Source organism: Sapajus apella, unplaced genomic scaffold (assembly GCF_009761245.1).
Source record: "Sapajus apella isolate SASKATOON/1434 unplaced genomic scaffold, GSC_monkey_1.0 scaffold46, whole genome shotgun sequence".
Lineage (NCBI taxonomy): Eukaryota > Metazoa > Chordata > Mammalia > Primates > Cebidae > Sapajus > Sapajus apella.
Window position 1 is genome coordinate 5437098 of NW_022436986.1, and position 27380 is coordinate 5464477.

Sequence of the window (27380 nt, forward strand, 5' to 3'; positions counted from 1 at the left end):
TTTGTAATTTTAGTAGAGATGGGGTTTCACCATATTGGCCAGGCTGGTCCCAAACTCCTGACCTTGTGATCTGCCTGCCTTGGCCTCTCAAAGTGCTGGGGTTACAAGTGTCAGCCACCACACTGGGCCCTAGATTTTTATTGGTACTGAAGATGGCAAAGGAGGAAGGAAATACAGGGTGGAAGAAAAGTAAATGAAAGAAAAAAATTTTTAAGACAGGAAGCAAACATAGCAGCCATGTGCATGTTTTGCTTTTTTTCCCCTCTCTTGCAGCTGTGAGAAATTTTAGCCAATTCATAGACGCCTTGTTACCCATAATTTAGAATTCTCATTCAGATTTGACCAAGTCAGGTAGAGTTGGTCAAATCTGACGGGAGAAAGACAGGAACAACAACCAAAAAAACCCTAACAATATGATTACTAAGCTCTCCAATAGTAAGGAGAAATTAAGAACAGCTGGTTGTTAATCTTATCTTTAGCCAAGAAAACCCCAGTTCAGCTACTTACTAGGGATGGGCTTACGCTGAAGACTGCTCTCTTCCATCCTGGAAGCAGGAAAGACCTTAAACTTGTCTTCCCTGTTGGAAGTGAGCTCAATCTCCAGAAAGAAGTTAAGTGCCTTCCATCATCCTAGAAACAGGAAAACTTGCCTGCCTTGTTGGAAGCAAGTAAAATTCAAAAAAAGAAATTATACAGTAAAATAAACTTTATATCTCGACCAAATTTTGGGAGATCAGGAATTCTCTGGAGGGGAGGCTTCCAGGCCTCAGCAGATTGCCCTGTTGGTTTGAGCCATAAAGAAAGCTCAAGCTGGTACCAAGCACCAATATGAGATTTGTCAAAGGTCAGGGGAACCTCTACTCAGAATCAACTCTTTGTGGTTGTCAAAATGTGAACCCCAAATATGTGAGACAGGTCTCAGGAAAGTTAGGAAGTTTATTTTGCAAAGGTTAAGGACATGCCCATGACACAATAACACAGCCCCAGGAGGTCCTGATGACCTGTGCCCAAGGTGGTTGTAGCATAGCTTGGTTTTGTGCATTTTAGGGAGACATGAGACATCAGTCAGTTTATGTAAGGTATGCCTTGGTTCTGTCCAGAAAGGCGGGACAACTCAAAGTGGGGAGGGGGCTTCCAGGTCATAGGTAGATAAGAGACAAACAGTTGCATTCTTCTGCATTTCTAATTAGCCTTTCCAAAGGAAGCAATTAGATATGCATTTATCTCAGTGAGCAGAGGGATGACTTTGAGTTCTGTCTGTCCTTTGTCTGCAAGGAATTTCCTTGTGAATAAATTATCAGGGAGGTACATAGCTTTTTTATTTTAGTAGCTATCTTGTTAGGGAATAGAAAGGGAGACAGATTTGTCCTAAGGAGCTCCCAGATTGATTTTTTTCCCTTTGGCTTAATGATTTGGGGATCCTGAGATTTATTTTCCTTTTACAAAGCTAAGGCCAGAGAAGCGCTTGGCAGAGATGAGCTAGACGGAACTCTGGGGTGGGTGGGGGGATGCCCTGAGAGGTGTGTTCTAATGCTGGAGGTGAAGGTGTGGTCCTGGTGGAGCAAAGGAAAGAGATGCATGGAGTCTCCAGTTATCTGAGACCCCAGCGCTTTCCACCCTGCAGCCTCATACCCACTGAACCAGGGGCATGGGTGAAGGGGCACAGCTCCTCATGCCAATTTCATTTCAGGGTCCAAACAGTGAAGAAAGTTTAACAACAGCCACAGCTGCAATCGAAGTGCCCCTCAGTACCTTCGAGGATGAGGAAGCCAGTGGGATCCCCACAGACGTCCTGGCGCCCACCACAGCCACCGCGGGCCCTGAGCAGGCAGTCACTTCTGTAAGTGTCATCTGGTGTCCTCTTTGGCTTACAGGGGAGAGACAAGTCTGCATCGTGAGACAACAGTTCTCCTTGGCCTTGGCAGGGGCACCTGCAGCTCGGTTATGAGCACATGTCTAGTGGGCAGTGGCCGGAGGGAGCCAGGATGCAATGCTGGCGTGTGGCAGCGGCTCCAGCCCTGCTCCCTCCTACCCTTGCTCAAGAATTTTCTCATAGAGATGAGTGGTCCACAGTTGGCGCTGAGGCTTAGAGGAGATACATATTTCAGAAGGGGTATGCTGGGGTAACGATGATTGTAGATAAGAATGTGCTTTGAAACTGGGCTGGCACTGCAGAAATGACAGTTACCCCAACTCCCCGGCTGCCTCGTGAGCCAGGAGAGGTGGCACATCATGCTGGTTTTGTTTTCAGGGTCCTGGTGATGAAGAAGACTTGGCAGCAGCCACCACAGCGAAGCCCCCCACCACAGCTGGTGGTGAAGAGTCTGGCAGCCTTCCCCCTGATGGGCCACCGCTGCCCCTGCCCACAGTGGCTCCTGAAAGATGGGTCACTCCAGTAAGTGGCATAGAACTGTAAAGATTTGACTTGGCAGACCTTACGGGGAGGGAAAGAAAGGCCAGAATTGTGGGAGGGGTTGGCCCCAGCTTTGTCAGAGGCAGGTTTTCACGTTGGTTTGCAAATTTGGGCATTTGAGGGCCTTTAACCTGGGGAACGCGTGAGGAGACGGCAACCCATAGAGAAAAAGCAAGAGATTAAAATCAAGGGGACCTACCTAGCTGTGTGTCCCAGACTGATCTTTGGATTGAAATGTGTTCTAACAGTCAGTGCTGTTACAGGGGCAAAGCTGACAGTAAGACGTGGTGGGTCTGTAGAGGGGATGAGAGCATCAGCACTGTGTGTGTGTTGGGGGTGACCTCCAAGTCCCTGCCATCATGAGTTCTTATGACTCTTGGCTGCAACGGTGTGCCCTTAAGCAAATCCTTTAATTTTTTTGGCCCTCCGTTTCCTCATCTGTGAAAATGAATGGCTGCAAGGCCAAGTCCGAGAATGCAGGTCGGAGAATGTTTACAAAGCTCTGTACACATACCTGGGGTTGTGACCACTTAAGGGCTATAACTGTGTCTTTTAGAAATGGGAAGCCCAGAGCTGGCCCTCAGCTTGGGCTTGTGTGAAGCAGGGACTGAAATTGCTCTTGCAATGTGAACACATTTTTAAAGGAAAACATCTCTGTGGTGACCAGCATGGGCTCGTTAGTTTCCCGAGTACCACTTGGTCATGCACACTTTGAAAGCCACAACTCAGGCTATGGTCATGTGGCCCATTGGCCACAGTGTGGCAGGACTGACCTGTGAGGGAACGGGCTGTGGGACGGGAGATCAGGCCTCCTGAGGTCCTGAATGCCCCTTGTTCTGGAGCCTCTTCCAGCAGTTGTCACGCTGCTGCCTGTCTCTTTAGAGTTGTCTTCCATTCATTCATTGATTCGCTCGTTGACTGGACACATAGCGGCTCTGGGCCTGCAGTCGGGACACTTGTAGATATAGAAGATTGAGACCTCACTCTTGTCCCTAACGAATTTACAATCAAGGGGCAGGAAATACACCATCTGAACTGACACTGGTTAAGCACTCTGTGCTCCAAGTTTATCTGATTCCCTTCATACCACCTCTCTTCAGTATAAGGTATATGGGAGGTAAGATGTGGAGAGGTAAAGTCACCTACCACTGTTGCCTGCCTCTAAGAGGTGCAGCTGGGATTTGAACCTGGGCATGCTGGCCTGCAGAGCTTGAGCTCTTGAGCTTCACACAGCTGAAGTCTTCATCTGTGAGAGTGTGGTGTGGTGGAAAGACCCTGGACTGGGGCCCAGGAGGTCGAGGTTCCGCTTCCAGGGATGCTGTTCGCTTGTGGTGTGCCCTGGACCTCCTTGTCATCATCTATAAAAGGAAAAAGATGAACAACTCTGGCTTTCAACTGGCTTTCAACATTAGAGATGCCTGGGAAGCTTAAAACAATGTGGGTGTCTGAGTCCAGTGCTAGACCAGGTAACTGAGACGCTGGGACTTGGACTTTGGGCTTGCAGGGCATCCTCGTGGGCAGCCAGCTCTGGACCCACCTGCCCACACGCTGTGACTTCCTAAACAACATCACCTGCTCTTCTGCACCTCACCCCAAGGTATGCACAAAGCACCAAGTTCAAATCTCCCCAGTGATGCCACATCAGGGCAGACAGAGCCAGTTCTCCTTTTTCTTTCTCTTTTTAACTTTTTATTATTAAAAACTTTAAAATGTCACAAAGGAGCTTGGAATAGTACAATTAACCCCCATAAACCCATCGCTCAGTTTGAATAATTATGAACACTTTGCCAATCTTTCTTCACCTGTTCCACCTCCTACCACCAAAGCTTTTGGAGGGAAGGGGAATACCGGAGTATTTAAAAATCAGCCCCAAACATCCTATCATTTAACTGGTAAATCATTCACCGTGTATGGCTGATAGCGTGATCTGGTACCTTTTTTTTTTTTTTTTTGGTCACAGCCACAGTGTCGTAATCCTTCTAACAAAATTAGCCGTGGTTCCTTCATGTTTTCTAATGCCCTGGTTATTTTGTTTCAAAATACCTCTTTCCAGTTAGCTTGTTTGAATCTGAATCCAAACAATGTCTACACATTGCATTTGGTTGACATGCCTCTTAAGTTTCTCTTAATCTCTTGTCACCTGCCTTCTTTTTCCCTTTTGCCATTAATTTGTTGAAGAAACTGGGTCAGTTTCTTCCTTAGACCCTTTGTGTTTTCAGCTTTGAGCAGTCAGTCTGGTAAGGCTGGCTGTGCTCATGGAGTGTGAGGGTTACTGCTACTGGGAAGGTCTTTGTCTACATATATTAACAGCCATAAGAGTGCATGTTGCTGACCCAGAAACTTCTCTTTTAGCAATTGATTCTAATGGAGGTAGTCTGATAGCCTTTGTTGCTGTTGTTTAAAATAAAAAGGCTTTGTTTACAAGGATGCTAATCTCAGCATTGTCCACAATAGAGAAAATTTGGGTATAATTTAATTAGCCAACAATAGAAGTTTAATTGAATTAAAGTATAGTCAAACAATGGAGCATTATGTAGCTAATAAAACTATACTTGTTAGGAATATTTAATGATGGGGGAAATGCTTAGCATACAATGTTAAGTGAAAGAAGCTGGTTATAAACCTGAGTATAGTGTGTGGTTAGCTATTTAAAAACACACGCATGTAAAAACACTAGAAGAAAATACCCTTGGTAAATGTCAGTTGTTGCCACAAAGTGGTGTAACTGTGGAAGGTTGTTAGGTTCTTAATACATTGTAGTATTTTCCACTATGGGGGTTACAGTGTTTACGACAGATTTTTTAAAAGCTCTGAGAAGGCAAAGAGACAGAAAGAGAGACAGACACAGTGAGTGTTAGAGACAGAACGACAGAGAGAAAGAGAGAGAGAGATGGAGACATGGACACACAGCATTTCTTCCTGGCATGTAACTGATGAAGGCAGATTGCTGGTAAGTGCCCACTTTAGGAATCTGCAGCGAACTCAGATGAATGCCCCGATTCCTGAGCAGATAGTCCAAAAGCACAAGATTGTCAAGAAGGTACCCACCCTGAAATAGCAATGGAATCAGGTTTTTGTTTGTTGGTTTTTCTGTTTTGTTTTTTTTTTTTTTTTCTTGAGACAGGGTCTCACTCTGTTGCCCAGACTGGAGTGCAGTGGCGTGACCTTGGCTCACTGCAGCCTCCACCTCTCAGGCTCAAGTGATTCTTCTGCCTCAGCCTCCAGAGTAGCTGAGATTACAGGCATAGGCCACTACCACCCAGCTAATTTTTGTATTTTTTTTTTTTTTTAAGTAGAGATGGGATTTCACCATGTTGGCCAGGCTGGTCTTGAACTCCTTACCTCAAATGATTCACCTACCTCAGCCTCCCAAAATGCTGGGATTACAGGTGTGAGCCACTGTGCCCGGCCTCTAGGATCAATACTGGTCGCAGATATGTGGCAGAGTCAGGCAAGCTGTTCTGCCGTGGTGTTCTCTATTGTCACCTGCACTCCTACAAGGTAAGTTTCAGTCTCAGAGTTACCACGGCACTACAGCTTGCCTGGCTCTGCCACATATCTGTGGCCAATTTTCTTCACTTCTCTCTGTCTCAATTGACTCATGCATAAAATGGGAATCATAATGATAGAAACTACCTCTTGATTTGTGAGGATTAAATGAGTTTATACATGGAAAACATGACCCAGCACATAGTACATGCTCAATAAATTAGCTGTCTAGAATTATTTTGCAGATGAGGCCCAGAAAGGATTAGAGCTTTGCTCAAGATCACACAGCTCTCAGGGGTCCAGTAGGAGTGGGAGCCTTTGTTTCTGCACTGTTTACAACCACTGTCTTTAGATGGGAGCCAGAAGTTGATTAGCAAAGGCCACACTGTTCACAATGATGTCATTACATTTCTAAGGACTGACTAATAGATCTTAGTGAATATATGGAGAATGTTGCCCTGAAAATGAAGTCATATATTTAAAAATATGTGTTATGCAACACAAGTGAGAGAGAAGACTGATTGTCAGGTATGGGGGACTCCAAATGCCAGGATCTTCCCACTAGTCATTTGGCAGATGGGCACTGGGAGCCTGTTGTCTGCCAGTGCAGGGGATGCTGCAGCGATCAGACAGCCTCTCTCTTCACGGGGCTCCCTGACATCAGCCCAGGGCAAGCCCCAGCTCATGCCCAGCTCACTGACCAGGACCAGGGAATGGGACCAGAACTCAGCAGCCCCATGTCCCAAATACCTTGTGGCAATGTTTTAACCAAATCTTCTTGTTTTAGGCTCAAAGAGAACACGTGAGAATGAAAGAACAGGCTAGGCCCAAAGGAGAAAAGGTTTGTGCCGTGACCATCCTGGGGAGCACTTTGGCTCCTGATCAAGCGTCCCAAGCGTGTTATTTGGGTTTGATTTAGTCCATTCTGATCAAGGGGATTGTAGAAGTACCAAGAGGGCTAAGCCCAAAAGAAGTGGACTTGTAGGTCTGGGACATCATGAAGAGGGCGCCAGGCAGTTCTGGCTGAGTCTTTTCTCACCACCTGGTGACTATGGCTGAGTACCTAGACCTCCCTGGGCCTTGGCTTCTCTATCAACTATCGAAGGGTCCTGTGATTCCACACCTGGCTCTTCCTGGGAAAATGTTGGGTAGACAAGAGCTTCTGAGGACCGCAGGCCTAGATTTGCCTCTTTGTAGCAGCTGTAGAATCTCCTGAAAGTCCTTTACTATTTCTTTGCTCCAGTTTTTCCATCTGTAAAGTGGGGGTGGTGATGATCACCCTGTGGTATGGGATGAAGTGAGGGGATGTTTATGGAAGTGCTTTAGCTGGTGTCAGTCACCGCAGGAATAACAAATCCCTCTAACCAAAACAACTGCTGGTGCTAAGCTGTTCCCAAGGGGGGATGTGTCCACAATGACCCCAGTCAAGAGATCCTGCCCAGGGAGCCTGCTCTAGCCTTAGGCAGCAACTTGGCTGCCTATGGGAATCTCTTTATCTCCACCATGACCCTGGTCCTCTGCCCACCTTGCCTGCGTCTGGGCTGCACGGAGGCTGTTCCTTGTGGTAGTTGATGCTCCCGCCCTGTGGCCTCCTGAGTCTGCCCACCAGGGTGTGGGGAAGGGAGGGCTGGGGCTGGGGAGGGCAATGTCCTCACCTCCCTCTGCCTCTGGCCACTTCAGTGGATGTCAGATGCCAGCAGGGCTTGGGTGCAGCAGGAGGCTCTGGGAGGAGGCCTCACAACACACAGATTTTGGGGCTTGACTGTGGACATTTCCACTCTCCTTTTGGCACATCGGGCCATCCCGTCACCTTATTTGTCAGGAAAGCCATTTCTGTGGGCACTTTTTGACAGCCAGAACCTCCTGGGATGCCACTCTGTGATTTTATTTCATCTGCCTCCTTTCCAAATGGGTGCTTCTGCGGTTCTAAAAGCATTTTCTGAGTACCGGCCTTGTGCCAGGTGCTGAGACCTGGAGGTGATTCAGGCACTGTGCCTGCTCTTGAGGGGCACATGGTCCCAGAGGGGCAGACTGTGAGCAATGACCTTCCTGTAAAGGTCACAGGCCCTGGTGGGAGGAGCAGGTGGGCAGGGCAGGCTTCGGGAGACCAGATTGGGCCTGAGCACTGGTGCTCGAGCGGGGCCCAGACCAGAGAGCGGGAAATAAATCCTGGAAGAAGGGAGTGTGTGTGCTGTGTGTGCTGTTGCTGGTCAGCTCTTTCCACCACAGCCCGTGCCCTCCAAGTGCGGCACAGAAACAAAGGGCTTCTGAGCCCTGGGGTGGGACTCAAGGCCTGAGCTCAAGGCCTCCCCTTGAGCTGTCTCTGCAAAGGACAATGCCATTTTCCACTCCTATGTGACCCTGATTTTAAAGATGAGCACGATTTCTACAGAAAGGTGGGGACATGGGAGGAACAGGGCTCCAGCACTTCACTGACCATTTTGCTCTCTTTAGGGTGATGCTGGGGAGGAGCTTCCTAGCCCTCCTGAACCTTCCAGGCCTGTTGGACCCACGGTGAGATTCCCATCTAGGTTTGTGACACACACAGGTGCAAGACCAGGGATGCAGCCAAAACAGCTGCAGGCTGAGGACTCTCCTTTTTGGACCCCAAAGTATCTTACAGTTAGACCCCAAGGTCTTCTGCCTCTACTAGGACTCTGCAGGGTGAAGCAGCAGAATTGATTTCTATCCAGTTTATATCCTGTACCTTGAGTGTCCCAGAAGTTCTTCAAGCTCAGCACTTCCCCACACTGGACTCATTACCCATGCCCCAGACCTGCACCTGCTCTTGGGTTTCCCGTCTCTGGGAATGGCACCCCATCTACCTGGTCACCAAGAGAGGGACATCCTTGAGTGGTCCTCTTCCTTTCCCAACCCCGTCCAGTGTGTCCCCAAGTCCCCCTGAGTCTAGCTGTGCAGTGCCTCCTCCTCCTCTCTTGGGCGATGGCACCAGCCTCCTAACTGGTCTCCCTGCCTCCATATCACCACTTCCCTTCTCCCACATACATGTGCCCACCGCTGTGACCATCCTAAATCCAGCTGTACCCCCAAAGACCAGCTTTTCCTTGGTGCCTCTCCAGGGTACTCAGTATACACACATTCGATGAATGAATTAGGCCCTGCCTGGTTCCCATCTTCAAGATGGGAAAAGTATAAGTACCAGAAAGGTGTTTTGGAGATTCCCGTTTCTTCGGATACGTTTGATGGCATTTGAGCATGCACTGAGAACCCGCTGGATGCTTGGCCCCCTTGGACTCTGGGTACCCAGTGTGTCTAAGGTTTGGGCCAGCCCTTGAGGAGCTCTAGTTTAGAGGAGCCGGCAGACACATGCACAACTAAGCTTCAAGCAGCTGACTGAGAACTTGATGGAGGCTAGTGGGAGCACCGAGGAGGGAGAGGAGAATTCTGCCTGGAAGTGGGGTAGGGAGGGCTTCATGGAGGTGGAGACTGTGGAACTGGGCCTTGAAGGATGAGTAGGAAATTGAAAGGCAGGAAAGGAGGCTGAAGACATGAGTGGGCTGCAAAGCTGGGAGGCAGCAGAGAGGAGGGTGGCTGTAGAGGGGAGTGGGAGGAAAGGCAGAGAGAAAATGGGGAGCTGAAGTTATCGGGCTGCAGAACATGGGAAACCTTTCCCCATTTGGGGAAACTTTCAGTGACGTGGCTGTCCTTGGAATCTGGCAGTTGAATGCAAGTTGTAGAAATTTCTTCTCTCTCCAGGTGGGAGCGGAGGTGGAGGGCTCTGGCCTGGGCTGGGGCTCGGGCATCAGCTCGGGCTCTGGTGACCTGGTGGGCAGTGAGGAGCTGCTGAGAGTGAGTGTGAAGGAAGACATGACATGGTGTCTGGTTCTGCCTTCAAAATAACCCCAGAGGGAGGGATGTGGGGTCGGGGACAGATGAAACCAGATTGGCTACCACTGGGGTTGCTGGCGGTGAGCTCATGGGGGTTCATCCTCCTTTTCCCTATATATGTTTGAAATTGTCCACTTTGATCAGTGGCATTGTAAGTGAGTATGAGCCTACATTTATCTTCAGGACCTTCTCGCCCACCTGCTTCCTTTCCCCAGTGGGCTTCTCAAGCAGGCTGCCCCACAGCAGGTATTCCCACTGCCCTTCACCTCTGCCGGTTGGCTTTTGACTCTCCCTCCCCCTCCTCTCACCCTATTCATTAAAGAGAACTGCTGGCCTCGTCTCTGGGTGGCACGTTCTATTTCAGCTTCCAGAACCTTCCTGAGACCTCCTTCCCTTATGCACCCCCTCCCTGCCTCCATCTCCAGACTACTCTTTCTCTCTTGGTGCCTCTTGCTCCCCTGGCCCCCTGCCAAGGCTGCGGCTCCACCAGTCCTTTCCGAAATTGCCCCCTAGGGAGCTTCTTCCTTCTCTAGCAGCAGCTGGTGCCTCTGTCCCCGGGCGCCTGTACTGAATCCCCAATTGAAAGCTTCACTTGGCTGCCCCTCATGGCCGGGGCTAGAAGGGTTCTAGACTCCGTCGTTAAATGGAATGGGAGCCAAATGAATCTCCCAGCCTGGTGGGTCAGCCAGCCCAGCAATGAGCTAAAAACACTAGTACACTTCAGAAAGAGTTTTAACAACAAGGCTATCCAACAGGCAGCTTTTGACTGACCTCACAGTTCACCAGAAAACTCAGTTCACCAGAGCACTTCTCAGAATTCCAGCTAATTGGGTTTTGTATTCAGCTGTTTGGGAGAAAACACAATACAATGGGCTCAGAAAGACCAAGATTCGAATCCCAGCTCTCCTACTAATTAGCTGTGTGTCTAGAGCCCTTGAGTTGCATGGTCTCACTGAGCCTCAGTTTCCCCATCTGTGAAGTGGGAGCACCAATCCCTACTTGTAGGATTGTTGTAAGAATTTGAGAGAATGTATGAAGCACGTATTCAGTATCTCATTCAGTATCCCCCCACTGTTTCTAATAGAGTCTCTGTGTTTTTAGGGTCCTCCAGGGCCCCCAGGCCCACCTGGCGTACCTGGGATTCCGGGAAAACCAGGAACTGATGTTTTCATGGGACCCCCTGGATCTCCTGGAGAGGATGGAGCTGCTGGTGAACCTGGGCCCCCGGTGAGCAACTGAAGTCTTCTCCCCATCTCTGCGGCTGTGGGGCTTCCTTTAGCTGGGGAGCGGTGTACAGATTGCAGAGCCCAGCACTGTCCAAGGTTTGCGATAGGGAGAGAGCAGTTCACTGTAAACAGAAATCCTCCTCATCTGAATCATTGTTGAGATTCCAGAGAAGCAGCAGCCAAGAAAAACATCATCCTACTTATCGTTTCACTGCGTTATTACAGTCAGTGCAGATGGCCCCCGACTTACAAATGGTTCAACTTACGATGCTTTTGACTTTATAATGGTGCAAAAGCGATACATATTCAGTACCTTGAGTACCCATGCAACCATTCTGTTTTCACTTTTAACACTTTATTATAAAATAGGCTTTGTGTTTGATGACTTTGCCCAGCTATAGGCTAATGGAAGTGTTCTGAGCACATTTAAGGTAGGCTAGGCTAAGCTGTGATGTTCAGTAGGTTAGATGTATTAAATGCATTTTGGACTTCAGATATTTTCAACTTACAATTGGTTTATCAGATGTAGCCCATTGTAACTCAAGAAGCATCTGTATAGAAGACACAGATTCATAAAGAATCTTGGAATCATAGACCATCAGGGCTAGACCTGGGGTGGGAGACCCTTGGAGACCATTTGGTCCAACACTGCCTCTAACTTCCCCACAGAGGAAGAAATGGGACCCAGAGAGTGAAGGACAGTCATCCACAGGTGCACCGTCAGCAGTGACCCAGCCTGGGCCAAGGACTAGTTTCCTGCCTTGCACTTGACATGAGGCCTTGGGCCCACCAGCCTCACCTGCCTCCCAACCCTGCCCTCTTTTTCTAACAAGCGTGTGTATGTGATTCTTAGCAGAGATGTTGTGGGTTGATTGTCACTGATGTTCCCCAGGGCCCTGAGGGACAGCCTGGAGTTGATGGAGCCACCGGCCTTCCCGGGATGAAAGGGGAGAAGGTAAGGGGAACACGGAAGGGTCCCAACACCTGGGAGCCACCAGGCCCGCACTACTCTTTCCGACCTCTAAGCCTGACCTTGCCTCTTATGTGACTGACCCCCCTGCCCCTTGAAATCCCCTGCTGGCCACTTCTGCTGGATGTCCCTATCATGTGACTCATGATGCCCAAACCTGAACTCAGCACCTTCCCTGCCCACTCTTGTGTGTCCCTAGCTTCAGTGAATGGTGTTGCCATCTACCCAGTCACCTGGAGCCAGAAATGGAATCTTCTCTAACTACTCCTTCCCTCTCTTTCCTGCTGTGATTGGTCAGTGCCAAGATGGCCCAGTCTGACCTCCGCCTCTCTCACCTTTCTCTCCCCACGGAGTTGGACTCATCGCTTCTCACTTGCACAGTGGCCTTGCGCTCCCCGTCGCTGCGCATTCTCTCCACCCACCCTCCAGCCTCCTGCCCAGTTCACCTTCCTGTAGTAGGCTCTCGTCAGCCCCTCCCTGGTCCCTGAGAAAAGATCCAGGGCTTCACTGCCTGCAGGACACAGCCTAGCTCTGTGCAGACTTCTAGTGTTTCCTGATTCGCATGGGCTTCCTCTTTCCAACGCATCCCCCAACTCCTCACACGGCCTCTTGGCCAGTGGGCCGGCTCTGCCCACATGCTCTGGGCACACTCTTCCCTTCTGGCCTCCTTGTCTTTGCACGTGGTTTTCTCCCTGTTTGGGATGTCCTTTTCCTTTTCTCATCCTCCAAGACCTAGTTCAGATACATCCTCTGGGTAGCTCTCCCTGACTCATGAACAGAAAGCATCCCTCCTTCCTCTGCTTTCTATTAGCATCATAGGAAGCTCCTGTGCTATGAGAACATCTTTAGCCAGTGACACTAAAGGTGTTAGCTTACCTGTCTGCTCCTCAGCCCCACCCTGACATAAAGCATGTAGTACTGCCTCTCTCTCCTTAGAACCTAGCACAGACCTCTGTTATGTTTGAGGCATGAATGAAACTTCCTTCGGACAACATTAGCCTGCTTTTCCTAGAGTCTGGCCTGCCTTCATCCTCTTCATGCTCTGTCTGTAAGCTGGTCCTGCCTCCTGTCTGTAAACCTGTGCTGGTGCTACCCCGGGGCGCGCGCGCACGCGCGCGCGTGTGTATATGTGTGTGTAGGAGTAGTTCCTGCTTCTGCAGGGTTCCCAGCTTAATAAGACAAGCCATGTCTGTCAAAGGAAGGCAGTAAAGACAAGGTGAGCCCTGCACTAGGGATGCGATCAGTGAGTTTTACTGGGGTACAGAGGAGGAAGAGTCCCTCTCAGCTGGGATGGGAAGTGGGGCCTTCTGTGGCCCTCTCACAGATAAAGACGTGGAAAATGCTGACTCCTCAGACACCGCCATGAACTGAATTTCTAGTTTCCATCAGCTCTCAAGTATGTTTATTTTAATTGGAGCCATAACTCAATTTTCATGGAAAGCTTATTTCTCAGAAAAAGGAACAGTTGTCAAGCTTTATGGAACTCATTTTACATATAGTAACGGTTTCATAGGAAATTAAATTTTGCAGGAAGCACCACAGACCTATCTTCCTACCTGTTGTTCTTCCCCGCTTCCCCCTACCCACCCACACTCACCCCTCCCATACTCTGTCTCGAACTTAAAGATACCCACGCCCACAACTGCATACAAAACACCCTTGCACACACACTCTGCAGCTGCTTGAGGAATCAGCAGCGCACAGAGCAGCAGCAGGCTTGTCTAGGGTGAATGCTGGAGATCAATCACGTTTGTTTGTTTCTGAAATTTGCTACGCGTCTCAGTTTGTTGCACTGTGTACGTATGAGGTTTTCTGATCGAGTTAAGGCAGACTTGGAAGAACTTGGGAATTTGCATCTGGAGAGTGGGCGGGAAACTTTACACATGATATTTACCTTAAAAACAAAACAAAACAAAAAGCCCAATAAACCAAGGTGCATATTCAGTGTGTAAAATAACAAAACGTGCAAAAGGAAATGAACAACTTCAGGGCTGTAATAGATCGTAAGATCCAATAATTCATTTGATCCTTGACTCCCCTTCAACAATATCTGTCCTTCAGCTTGCATACCTCCAGTGACAAGGAACCCATCTCCTGCCCAGGCAGTGCCTTGCACAGTTATATGGATCCACTTGTAGGGAAGCCTTTCCGTCTGCTGTGATGAAATCAGCCTCCCTTCTCTTTAACATGGCACATAGACCAATCTAGGCAGTGATCTAGCATGGAGTTTTCCCTACAGGGAATAAGGTTCAGGTTATTTATCTGAAAAAAATGTTTTTATAGATAATTGTTATTATAAAATGTGAGATTGAGATCAAAATATGATGCTCATTAAGAATTTATCAAGTATTATAAGTAGGAGCTAAGCTATGAGGACATAAGGATATAACAATTATACAACAGACTTTGGGGCTTGGGGAAAAGGGTGGGAGGGGGTGAGGGATAAAAGAGTACAGGCTGGCTACAGTGTACATTGCTCAGGTGATGGGTGCACCCAAATCTCAGAAATCACCGCTAAAGAACTCATGTAACCAAACACCACCTGTTCCCACAAAAAACCTATGAAATTTAAAAAATTAAAATATTTTTTAAAATGATACCTCAAAGAATTTATCAAATAGACTATTCCATGCTGAGTTCAATGACAAATATTCCTTACTTTATTTTTTCCAAATCAAGATAAGCAAGTACCTAAGAACTTTAGCCCAAGAAGGAGTAGGTGAAGAGTGGCCCGTTTTCTCAGTAGTAGAATGTTTCTGGAAAGAATGCAGAAGAACTTGCTGGAGAAGACCGATCTCTGAAAAAATCATTCCTTTCTGCTTTTGCACTGCAGATTCTGTCTTTCAGTTCTTTGGAGCACACCTAGAATTAACAGTTGTTGATTTTCTACTTTGAGAATCTAAGTCATCATGTTATTCTTCAGTCTCAAAAGGGACACTGAGGCAGGAAAGAGTTTGTGCTTGGAAATGTTCTTCAGTGCCCAGAATTACAGAAGAATGTTGAATTGCCAGTAATTGCCTTTGAGTAATTTCACTGAGCTGCTGAACTGTCATTGTAAAATCAGCTTCTGTCTTTTCTGTTGATGTAAGAGAAATACAATGAAATCATCATCACCTTCCCTTTCTCCAAGCAATCCCAATTTGTCTTTGAGCAATTCTCTAAAAACCTTGAATAGTAAAGAATACAGAAGTAAGCTGCTTTTGTCTAGGACCCAGTAATGGGTTTAGATTTTCTAACAACTTGTTTAAATGAAACACTGAAATAGTTGCCTGATTTCCTATTTTGTATCTTCTTTTATCATCAGAAGTGTTTGGTTCAACAACTGGATTATAGGCCTCCATAAAATCAAATAGATGGCCAGGCGCAGTAGCTCACACCTGTAATCCCAGCACTTTGGGAGGCCAAGGTGGGTGGATCACCTGAGGTCAGGACTTCAAGACCAGCCTGGCCAACATGGAGAAATCCCATCTCTACTAAAAATACAAAAAATTAGCTGGGCATGGTGGCAGGCGCCTGTCATCCCAGCTACTCAGGAGGCTGAGGCAGGAGAATCGCTCAAACCTGGGAGGTGGGTGTTGCAGTAAGCTGAGATTGTGCCATTGCACTCCACCCTAGGCAACAAGAGTGAAATTCCATCTCAAAAAAAGAAAAAGAGAAAAATCAATTGTAACAGATAAGAAACTGGTTATCAGTATTACAAACAGCAGAAGGAAAACCAACAGACTTCCACAAGGCAATATGTGCTGTCTCAAAAGCCATAATAGGAAAAAAAAAAAAAAAGTTCTCATCTCTGTTAGGTTCTTTGAGGTTCCTGTGTGCTGAAATTGAGTAACATCCTTAGAAAATCCAATTCACCACAGTAAGCCAACATTTTGAATCAATTCTAAACAACGATTTTGCAACACACAACATTGTTGTACCTCATTCCTTTGCAATGTTTCCATTAGTGAACTGGTATCTTCATATTTCATCACTTTTAGAACCATAATTGCAGCTCTGCTAGTTGGAATTCCAAGATCGCATACATGCCCTCACTGCACAAAAATTCTCTCACTAAGAAATAATGTACAACTCCAACATCACCATTTGGGGAATAGGAGCCTTCCCTCACTGTTCGTTGGAGCTCCTACTTTTCATCCTGCCTGTTCACATAAATTCCAGTGAGGTGGGCTCTTCCACCCACAAGCCAATCTACTCATGTTCCAAGCTGATGGCTATCTTATCTGTGAGTCAATGGAATAGATCCAAATACTCTCCTTTTACTATGTCTGAGCTGGCTAAAGTCATCTAAGACCATAAACCAAGGTCCATGGTATCTTCTAGAACTTCCTTTGAAACTCTGTAAGATGCACTCTTGATCGGAAAGGAATGAGGAAGGCAACTGAAAAAATTCAGTTTTTTATTTTATGGACATAATTTTCTGTAACAAGATCAGCTGGTAATGCAGCTGCAAGATTTTAAGAGTAGGAGGCTACTTTCTGTTTCACAACAATCCTCATGGCAGTTTGCCTTGTTCCTGAAAAGATGCATAAGACTGACACTTCCATTGAAGACAGATTGGAACGGGCAGCCAGCAACAAGCCGGCCATACCCAAAAGAAGCAGACTTAGAAACTGTAGCCTCTGGGTTAGGCAGTAAAATAGGCATCCAGTTACTGGAGTCACATTTCCACTGCAGGTAGGTCACACTTAGTTTCTCCCTGGTGAGGCTGGCCAGCAGGGAGGTGACAGGGCCCAGTCACTGTCACTTCCTTCATTGAGCACACCTTCTCCCACATCCTCAGAATAGCAAGAATGTCCCTGCTGGTTCCCTAGCCAGAGAGGCACCAAGGTTCCATAGGGCTGCCCCAGGAGACCTTATGGAGGGCTTTGATTGCAGAAATTCTGTGTCTCTCCAGCCTCAGAGCCTGCCTCCAGAGCCTGGTGCCTCACCTGGGACCCCAGCCCACCCTCGACCCCTGTCATACCCATTCCTAGGCCAAGAATTGGGTAGTGTGTCCCAACAGGAAAACACTGCAAGAGACGGGACCTTTCCCATGCCCTATGCCTGCCCCCAGACGTGAGGCATTTGTCTTCCTCCAGAATCATGTGGAAGCCTTCACCTAGCAGATCCATGAACCTCACCCATGGGAACGGCTGGTTCTTTGAGGAAGGTTATCACAGCTACCAAGCAGACCACATGGGCCCACGTCTGTGAGGGAGAGGGGGAGCTTGCTGCCTGGCGGTTGCCTATTACGTGCAGGTAGTTTTGCTGGACACGCCACAGCCTCGTCGTTCTCATCTACCCCGAGAGCTTTGCTTAGTCTCGTACTCAGCTAGAGTCCCAGAGATTTAGAACTGGAAGGAACCTGCGAATTGCTTTAGTCCCTGGTTTCTGTGTCCTGGCAGAGCCATGGGACTTTGTGGAAGTATCTCAGGGCTGGTAGGTGAGGGACAGAGCAACTCTACTTCAAGCATTTATTAAATTTTAATTATGAAAGTAATATATGAATATATTTTTCATTGTCTCCTGTGTCCTATTTCCTCTTTGGTTATTTTTGTTAGAGTAGGTCCTCTAGTCATATTTTCACAGACTGACTGTAGATGGCAAACTTTCTGAGACCTTGGATTATTTTTTTAATACTTTATTTTCTTCCCATTTGGTTGAGTATAGAATTCTGGGTTCAAAGTCATTTGTCCTTGATGATTTGAAGATGATCACCATCATCTTCCAACATCTAGTGTTGCCAACACAAAGTCAGATTCACTCTGATACTCACTCTCTTGGAGGCCATCTGATTTTTCTCTTTGGTAAATTTGGGGATTTATTTTTCTTTATTCTTGGTGTTTAAACTTCCTCTGCATTGTTACTAAATGTGGATTATTTTTTAAATGTGTGCTTTCATTTATCCTTCTTGGTAATCTATGGACCTTTTTTGGAGGGGTGCCTTTTAATCTGGAGACGTCTGTTTTTCCTTCAGAAAATTTAAACACTGCATTCTTCTATCTCTTTATTCTCTTCTGCCACTCCAATTAAACCGATGCTGGAACCTCCGATTCTGCCTCTGTCTCTCTTGCTTCTTTGCCATTCTGTCTAGGTCTTTTTACCCTCTTGTGTTGCCTTCCGGGAGAATTCTGTAGCCTGATCTCTGTATTAATTCTCTCTTCAGGTGTGTCTATTCTATTATGCAGTCCTTCTGTAGCGTTCTACATTTTAGCAGTTTTCTATTTATGATTTCCAAGATCTCCAACTGGTTCTTTTTCATAATCACTGTTCTTATTTCATAATAGCATGTCTTTGTTTCATGGCTGTGTTATCCTCCCTTTTCTCTGTGAGAACGTATTTCTTATACTTAACGTCCTGATTGGATTGTTTTCTTAACTCCATTTCCCTTGGATGTAAACTCTATAGTTGACTTAGTTGTTTCTCACAGTATTGCCTTTCCTCAGATGTTTGTGTTTCTTTCTTGTGTGTTTACGTTTGAAATTGGGATCCTGCCTGAGTCTGTTTTCTACCTCTGCTGATGCAGACTGTTAGACTGTTGGGAGTTGGGCAATAGCCCCTTCTGAAACTCACAGCGTTTCAGAAGGGGATGGAAGAAATAAGACGTGCCATCAGGCAGGGCAGCTGATCTTTCGAGTGTAGGGTGCCCCTGGACCTCACAGAGTTTCCTAGTCATCTGTGGCTCTGCCCTATCTCTTTGGCCCAATAAACAACTCTTATTTTTCTAGAATTAAGGCACCCATAGTTTCTCCTCAGCAGGGGAGAGGAAGGGAGGGGAGGGGAGATGGGCAGGGCTGGAGGGCTAGCCTGCTGCAGAATTTCACCCTGTCTCGCTGCTGGGGCCCAGGGGCCGTATCATGCACCTGACTTCCATCACAGCTTTGCAGCAGACATTTCTCCCTGTGGTTTCTCTTGATGGTTGAGGCCCCTGTCTTCAGCTTCCCATCTGTTTTCCCTTTGGCATTTCTATTTTGGATCTAATGCCCCTCCCCATCTTGTTTTTGAGCATGGCTATTTCAGAACTATCCATTCTGTCATTTCTATGGATTTGATGTAAGAAGGAAACTGTAGCCCAGGAACAAAAATGACAGGGGGGAAGGACATAATCTCTGATGGCTGGCACGTCAGCATCTCTCTCAGGCCCTTCTGTGTGGCCATGCAATTGCTGACTTCATCTCTTGCAGGTGCATGTGTGGTTTCCTCACAGATTCTCCATTTGGGGCTCCCTGCCACAATCCTCTGATGTAGGCCAGTGTCCCATAACTGACCTCTCCTGCACACACACCCGCTGTGGTCCTCCCCTCCGCTTGGAGCCCACAGTGGACTCCTTTCTGTGTTTAACCCCCCAGGAAACTGTAGTATGGTCCCCACTGGGTGTGAACATACAACCTACTCTAACGCAACTATCTCCCCAATTCTGCCTTCTGGGGACTACGACAGCCAGCTTTGGGTCTTTAGAACTTTCCAGAAGAGAGCCATTCATCATCCCCCATATCTCCAAAAGTCTAGGGGATGCATTTCAGAGATCTTGAAGCCCCTTCCTCACTTTAGAGTGGGTGAAGTACCCTCTACCTCTGTCATGGGAAGGGTGGGGAAGGGGACCACTTCAGTCCGCTGGCAGCTCTCCAAGTGAAGTCTTCTATAATCTCCCCCTTGTTAATCTTTAACTTCTCTGGTTTACTCTTGAGGTAGGTGATGAGCTAATGGTTGAAAAGTGGGTTTCACAAGCTTTCAGCATGACCTGTCCAACAGACTGGCATCTATTGTAATGTGTTTGACTTGGAGACACCAATCTGAGACAGAAATATTTTGTATTTTAATATCCTATTACTTAAGACTCCATAATTGGGCATTGTCTTCAGAACATACCTAATGAGACATGCATTAATTGGTCCTTGTTTTTGTTTTTTTTCAGGGAGCAAGAGGGCCTAATGGCTCAGTTGGTGAAAAGGTAAAAAAAAAACAACTTTCTCCTCCTTCCTCGCCTTTCTTGGAGTTTACTATAATTGGACTGCTGGGTTGGAATATTGAACATATAAATGTCATGGAACAGAAAGACACCTCAAAGGAATTGCTCAGAGAAGGCAGAACAGCTGGGGATGGTGGGGAATAAACACCCTTCGATGATTTCTCCCTCTTCACCCATCCCTCCAAATGCATTCAAATGAATGCATCAGCTTATCTCCAAGTAAAATGTCAATTAGCAAGACAGCTGTTTCTGTACCATTAAGCAGTACTGATCAGAGAATTCATCAACCTAATTAACTTCAAAGAGTGATTTTCTGATTCAGGCATGCATGATGTTCCTTCCATGAGTGAACCCAGGGCTGGATAATCAGCCTGTCCTCTTTCCTACAGGGTGACCCTGGCAACAGAGGCTTACCTGGACCCCCAGGGAAACAGGGACAAGCTGGCCCTCCTGGGGTCATGGGACCCCCAGGACCTCCTGGACCCCCTGGGCCCCCAGGCCCTGGATGCGCAATGGGACTTGGATTCGAGGTATTTTCCCCCTTTTCTGTGGTTAAAAAAATGATGTATACTAAGGGCTTCTGGAAAGACCAATAAGCTAAACCCTGGTCCCAGTGCGGAGGCTATGCGGATTCCCTTGTGAGCCGCCAGCTTCCAGCACCACACCTGGCACAAGCAGGTGCTCAGGAACCGGATCTGAAATTCTCATTCTTGCTCCTTCCCCAGGAGACCGAAGGCTCTGGAAGCACCCAGCTACTGAATGAACCCAAACTCCCCAGACCAACGGCTGCAATTGTAGGTCACCTCTGAAACCTTCATTTATGAGGGTTGTCACACTGTCACGCTACAGCGAGGAAGCTGTGGGTTATGTCCTGGCTCTGCCACTTTCAAAAACTCACCTTCTCTGTGCCTCCAGCCCCCAGCTGTGCCATAGGGAAATGAGATGCCCTTTACAGCTTGTGTCTTTGAGGAGCAGCATAGAAGTTTTGCAGAAAACATGATGTGGAAAGAGGACTTGAAAATCATTTTTACCTCTCTTCATCTATTTCTCTCTCTCCCTCTCCCTCTTCATTCTCTTACAGCTAAGCATCTCTACTTTATTTCCTTCCTCCTGTTGCCCCATTCAATGCACACACTTTGCTCCAGGTGAAAGCACTGTGCTCCTGGCAGGTGCCCCTCCGTGCTGCCTCCAGGAGGTCCTCTTAGGAGGACCAGCCCCCTGGATCTCATTCTCTTTATTAAATGGGACCCAGAGATGAGCGCTTCAGTCTAGGAGGGAGCAGTGCAGCCCCTCCCATAACTGAACAAGCAGTCCTCTCTCGACCCCCAGAGGCAGAGGGCTCTGAGATGCAGGGTCAAGAGGACCCTCACCGGTTGCTGGGAGGAGCCCTCTGATTCTCTCGCTCTATGGGGTGTTGTTTCCTTCTGACTCCGGAAGGGAAATTTGTTGCTTATCCTTGATTCCCCTTGCCTGGGACAAAATCAGCATAAAAACTCAGGGGGAGATGGCGTTACGAGGGGGTAGATGGAGGTGAGCAAAGTGACTAGAAGAATATTTATGTTTATTTTTCCAGGGTCTCAAGGGAGAGAAAGGAGACCGGGGACCCAAGGTGAGGTTACAGAGCCAAGTTGGGGGTGGGAGGGCTTTCCAGCCTGGTTCTAGGGGCATTATCCCTGTACAGTAAACTTTTTCTCACTTCTCGCTGCTATGACCAGGGAGAAAGGGGGATGGATGGAGCTAGCATTGTGGGACCCCCTGGGCCGAGAGGGCCACCTGGACGCATCGAGACCTTGTCTAGTGTGAGTATCATCCAGGTCAGAGCTTGTCTATGTATTTTCCACCTTTGCCAAAGGGAAGAGAAGGTTGTTCATGACTTCAAAACTGCTAGCCATGCAGGGGGCATGTAGCGAGCACCTGGTGTTAGAACTTCCACCTGCCAGCACGCATCACCTCTCTGTTCCTCCCCTGGTACCACTGTTCTCCCACATGGTGCTTCCAGAATTGTCTCTTCTGATTAGCATCATTTGGGGTCAACTGAAAACGCAGGCTAGGAGCATTAGAGACGTTAGGGTCTTGAGGAAGGCCCAGACAAGCGGTGCACACCTTTCCCAGCCAGGTGCAGAGCACACTGAGAAATAAAGCCAACAATGAGGAGGTAGGCCCGGATGCCACCTTGATTACTGATGGAGGTTAGGCAGAAGGCCTCCACCCAATGGGAGAGCCACATGTTCCTGCCAATCAGACGGACTTGCCCGCAGGTTGCTGGATGTGCTTCCCGGAGGCAGGCAGGTCTGGAGGAAAGAAGTGTGGCTGAGCTGGGCATGCCCCTTGGTGCTTCCCAAACTGCCCATCAGGAAGGTCCCTTTACCTCTCCACGGAGGGGGTGCAGAGGCCAAGAGAAGCCAAGGATTACACCCTTCCTGTCAGAGGAAACATCTTTGTGTGCTCCCTTTGGGTGGTTCTTTGATAGTCTGTTAAAACTAAAACTAAAAATACCCCTTCTCCACAATCCCACATGGGAAGATGTCTGCACAAATGGAGGAAAGCATTCTCTTCCTAGCTCTCATCAGCAAGGAAGGTAGTAACTTCATCCTTCAAACCCCCATCATGTATAGCAATGGCCTGGTTACACGTCTGACTCCTCCACCTGCCCTCTAGAGCTTTTTTCCTTCTCTGTGTCCCCCCTGCTGGCCTCATAATGCAGGCTTAATCAGCGTTTGCTGGATGAAATGTTGGGTGCCATTGAAGTCTCTATTCCTATAATAAACACTCTGGCATAAGCACTCAGGAGCATGCACTCTGCATCAGGTCCATGCTAGATCCTGTGGGTGTAAAGATAAGTAAGGCCAGATGCAGTTGCTCACACCTATCATCTCAGCACTTTGGGAGGCCAAGGCAGGAGGATTGCTTGAGCCCAGGAGTTTGAGACAAGCCTGGGCAACATAGTGAAACCCTGCCTTTAATATTTTTAAAAGTTTCTAATTAAAAAAATAAAAAATAAATATAAGTAAGACAGAGTTCCTACCTTCAAGGAGCCCCCAGTGAAGTCAGAAGAAGGGCTGTAACTGAGAGGCAAAGGAACATAAATAAGGGAAAAGGGAGAAAAGACTGTTAGGGATATGAGGAATCAAGGAAGACTTCCTGGAGGAATATCTTTGAGCAGGGACTGGAAAGCTGAGAAGGATTTTACCAGGTAGGCACGGAAGACAGAACTTCGAAGGTTCAAGTGGTAGAGATGCCCTGAGCCAAAGCAGAGAGTAGGACAATGTGGTGTGCCCAGGCTCAGGGAGCTGACTGGCAGGGGTAGTGGGTGTGGGTGTGTGTAGAGAATGATGGGAATTGGAGAGAAGGCTGGAATGTGGGCCGGGACCAGATCAGGTCCATTTAATATTAAGATATCACATCATGAAAAATCCTGGCCCTTCAGAGAGAAATAACACTATGCTGGTAGACCACAGAAAGACAAGCCCCAAATAGCTGGGAAAAGGATGACTAAAGTTAGAAAGAAAAAAAAACACATGATTTTAAAAAATCAAATATGTGTAAGGGGGTGGGGAAAAAGGTAATCTCGTTTGCTTCTGGTAGAAGTGTAAATTGGCCCCTTTGGATGGCTCTTTGGCAGCCTTTAAAGCTAAAAATATCCATATTCCAAAATTCCACATGGAAAGATCTCCACGCAATATGGCCGAGTGAATAAAGCAAGTTGAGTAATACAGCCTGATGCCATTTATGTTAAATAACCACATGGACAAACACACACACACCAACACTGCTTTCTGTGGGTGCATATAATATGTATATGTTTAAACTCTAAAAAGAGAGAAGACATTTGTATATTGTGTGATTTAAAAATGAAGTAAAGGAGGAAAGTGCGAAGGCGGCTCAGAGCTGTTTTATAAGAAGGGGCGGGAGAGCCGCGTTTGGCAGTCAGCTGAGGGTGTTCTCGGTGTCTGCAGTGTTCCGCTATGCTGGGTGACTTTAATTAAAGCTTCACTGCCAGGAACAAGGCAGGACACATGCCATTCTTTGTCCTCATTGTCTGGTTTTTCTCTTTTCAGTCCTTGATCAATATCACCCATGGATTCATGAATTTCTCAGACATTCCTGAGCTGGTGGGGCCTCCGGTTGGTATCTACAGCTGCCCCTGAGTGTGGCTTTTACCCAGATGCCCCTGTTAAAACAAAGTCGGGTTGCTTTGGATTCCTTTTAGCTCCTGAAGCATAGAGCTAGAATATATCCAAGTAGAATAGAAAGAAAGCTTTGCATTTTTTGGAAAATTGCTTTCACATTAATTTGACCATGTGGAAAGCTGTGTCCGAAGCAGTGGAAGCTTCCAGTCCTTTGCACCAGAAATATGTGTCATGGAAAGCAGAGAATGCCAAGTAACAGCAGATTGACATCTGTTGCACACTTTTGGCCTGCTTTTATTTACATTATCTTATTTCACAGAATAGGAAGAACCTGGAGACACCTTTCCTTGTGGTCAAGAGAAATTGGAGCACAGGAGGAAATGGACTCATTCCAATCTTTATAGCTCCATTTTAGAGATCTGGAAATTATTTGTGTCTTAATTTCCAGATCTCTAAAATGGGGTTATAATATATATCAGAAATACACATTATTTTTGGCCAGGCACGGTGATTCACGCCGTACTCCCAGCACTTTGGGAGGCCTAGGCAGGTGGATCATGAGGTCAGGAGTTCCAGACCAGCCTGGCCAGCATGGTGAAACCCCATCTCTATTAAAAATACAAAAATTAGCCAGGTGTCGTAGCTCATGTCTGTGATCCCAGCTACTGAGAAGGCTAAGGCACGAGAATCATTTGAACCTGGGAGGTGGAGGTTGCAGTAAGCCAAAATCATGCCACTGTACTCCAGCCTCGGTGACAGAGTGAGACTCTGTCTCAAAACAAACAAAAAACCCAAATATACATTATTTCTGCAAGTTGGCAGAGTTGACCCATGGCACAATGGCCGTAAGAGAAAGGAAGCTTCCTTCTACAGCCTGTATAGTAAATCCCCATTGCATCTCCCAGCATCTGCTGGTCGTCAGTGGGGAAAGGAAGGAGCTCTGGGCTTAGGAGCCTTGGGGTTCTAGCCCCGTCTTCACACACCTCTCCAAGCCCCTGATTCTCTTCTATGATGACACCTCACCAGCCTTTGAGGCAGCTTGTAAGAAATGAAGGATGTGAAACTGCTTAGCATACTGTGACACTCTGTGCAAGTCACTGCTGGAGACAGGTTTATACCTTTACAACTGTGCAATGCAGATGTCTGTTGGGTCCGCCCCTCCTACAGATCCCCATGAGATTGCCCCGAACCCCATTTTTCCATGTCCAGGGGAAAATCCAGTGCTGTCCCAAGATTCCTACAAATATCTGCAGGTTCCTCTGGTACCAGCCTTCTCCCTGCTGAGTGACCTCTCGTTGTGAGCTATCTCCCTGTCTCCTCTGTACTGCATCCATTTGATTTCTATGAAAACAGATTTTCCAAAATACCCCAGTAATCAAAACCTAGAAGAAACCAGCTCACAAACAAAAGTTTCATCCCAAGAGGACTTTGTTTTTCCCAAGCTATTGGAGGTTTTGGGTATTAGGTAGGTGGATACTGAAGCAAAATACAGGTGAAAACCAGAGATTGGGCATCCCTGTCCTCACAGTCCCTGGGCCTTGTCCACCTGCATTACCACGTCTTCACCCCTTCTCTCTCTTCCTCACTTCCTTCCCTGTTGCTGTCCTCCCCTTGGCAAATCCAGACCTTCACAGGGCCCCTTCGTCCCTAATGCTGTCTCATTCCTTCTTCCCCACTGTGGGAACATGCTGAGGCCTTCGGAAGGGAGTGGGAGGGAGGTGGTCCTGCTGACTCGGGGAATGCTGCTCCTAATCCACATACTTTCTCTTTGGTGTGTCACAGGGGCCAGACGGGTTGCCTGGGCTGCCAGGATTTCCAGTAAGTACCATCCTAGCCCTCTTCTATCTGTGCCCCGAGGCTGCACTCATTCTGTTGCTTTCACCTGGAATGGCATTTCCTCCATCTCTGCATGACTGAGCTCCAGTGGCATCTTGTTTATCAACTTTTTCTGGGTGCTCCCACCTGGAGGTGTCCCCTTCTTTAAGACCCACAAGGCTTTATTGACACCACTCCTGTGGTTCTTTTCTACCTTAAGTAACAGTTTATTTGTGCCCTTGCCTTTTTTTTTTCTTGACCATCTTATGAACAGCTTGTGGAGGGCTGGGTCCTACTCATCGCTCTCTATCCAGGACCAATAAAAGCCTGAGCCAGCGGGTTGGCTTGCTATGAATGAAAGAGGATGAGGCAAACATTTCAAGTAGATAAATCCCTAAATTTCAAGTAGATAGGATGATGGCAGTGGAGGAGGCATAAGGGAGGGGAACCATGGAATAGACATCTAATAATTAATCATCTGTGTGCACCCCATGGGGCTTTCACCATGAAAAATGAAAACATGCTTCTGTTTAGAAAGAGATTAGTTTTGCCTAAAACTTTGAGCCTGTCTAAAAGTAAGGCCTAGCTTCAGTGTGGTACCCGAATGTCTTCTTTCCTTTTTTATTTCTTTCTTGCTTGCTTGCTTTCCTTTCTCGCTTCCCTTCCCCTTCCCCTTCCCCTTCCCTTTCCCCTTCCTTTACTTTGTTTTGTTTTTTTTTTTTTTTTTTGAGATGGAGTCTTGCTCTGCCACCCAGGCTGGAGTGCAGTGGCATGATCTTGGCTCACTGCAACCTCCGCCTCCTAGATTCAAGCAATTCTCCTGCCTCAGCCTCCTGAGTAGCTGGAATTACAGGCACGTGCCACCATGCTTAGCTAATTTTTGTATTTTTAGTAGAGGCAGGGTTTCACCATGATGGCCAGGCTGGTCTTGAACTCCTGACCTCATGATCCGCCTGCCTCAGCCTCCCAAAGTGCTGGGATTACAGGCATGAGCTACCATGCCCGGCCTGTACTGACCTGGATGATTTCTCCAAAGCACTGCATCTCTGAAAGGCCCAATGCCAATGGGTGACATGCACTGCTTCTGGATAAATGAAGGAAATTTATCAAAAATGTAACAGAAATTTGCTCTTGATGGTAGAATGATCAGTGGCATTTTTTTCTATTACTTTATAATTTTCTGAACTTTTTATTTATTTATCTATTTTGAGGTGGGGTCTCACCCTGGTTGCCCAGGCTGGAGTGCAGTGGCTCACTGCAACCTCTACCTCCCAAGCTCAAGTGATCCTTCCACCTCAGCCTTCCGAGTAGCTGGGACTACAGGCATGTGCCGCCATACCTGGCTAATTTTTTGTATTTTTGATAGATATGGTGTTTCACCATGTTGCCCAGGCTGGCCTGGATCTCCTGAGCTCAAGCAATCTATCTCCCAGCCTCCCAAAGTGCTGGGATTACAAGCATGAGCCACTGTACCTGGCTGATTTTCTAAACTTTTTACGTTTTCTAAAGGTACATATCATATAACACCAAACATACA

The 27380-nt window shown here is 47.3% G+C and overlaps 1 protein-coding gene across 1 annotated transcript in view; it reads left to right on the plus strand.

Annotated features, from left to right (window-relative positions):
• The window catches only part of COL15A1 (collagen type XV alpha 1 chain), a 117491-nt gene that overhangs the window by 60956 nt on the left and 29155 nt on the right, over positions 1 to 27380 (plus strand). The window contains exons 10-23 of the mRNA XM_032240175.1: positions 1691 to 1840; positions 2252 to 2395; positions 6690 to 6743; positions 8357 to 8416; positions 9620 to 9712; positions 10853 to 10978; positions 11870 to 11932; positions 19845 to 19880; positions 20288 to 20428; positions 20624 to 20692; positions 21472 to 21507; positions 21614 to 21697; positions 23957 to 24022; positions 25811 to 25846. Coding sequence (XP_032096066.1) covers positions 1691 to 1840; positions 2252 to 2395; positions 6690 to 6743; positions 8357 to 8416; positions 9620 to 9712; positions 10853 to 10978; positions 11870 to 11932; positions 19845 to 19880; positions 20288 to 20428; positions 20624 to 20692; positions 21472 to 21507; positions 21614 to 21697; positions 23957 to 24022; positions 25811 to 25846 — 1158 coding nt within the window. The remainder of the gene's footprint in view (positions 1 to 1690; positions 1841 to 2251; positions 2396 to 6689; positions 6744 to 8356; positions 8417 to 9619; positions 9713 to 10852; positions 10979 to 11869; positions 11933 to 19844; positions 19881 to 20287; positions 20429 to 20623; positions 20693 to 21471; positions 21508 to 21613; positions 21698 to 23956; positions 24023 to 25810; positions 25847 to 27380) is intronic.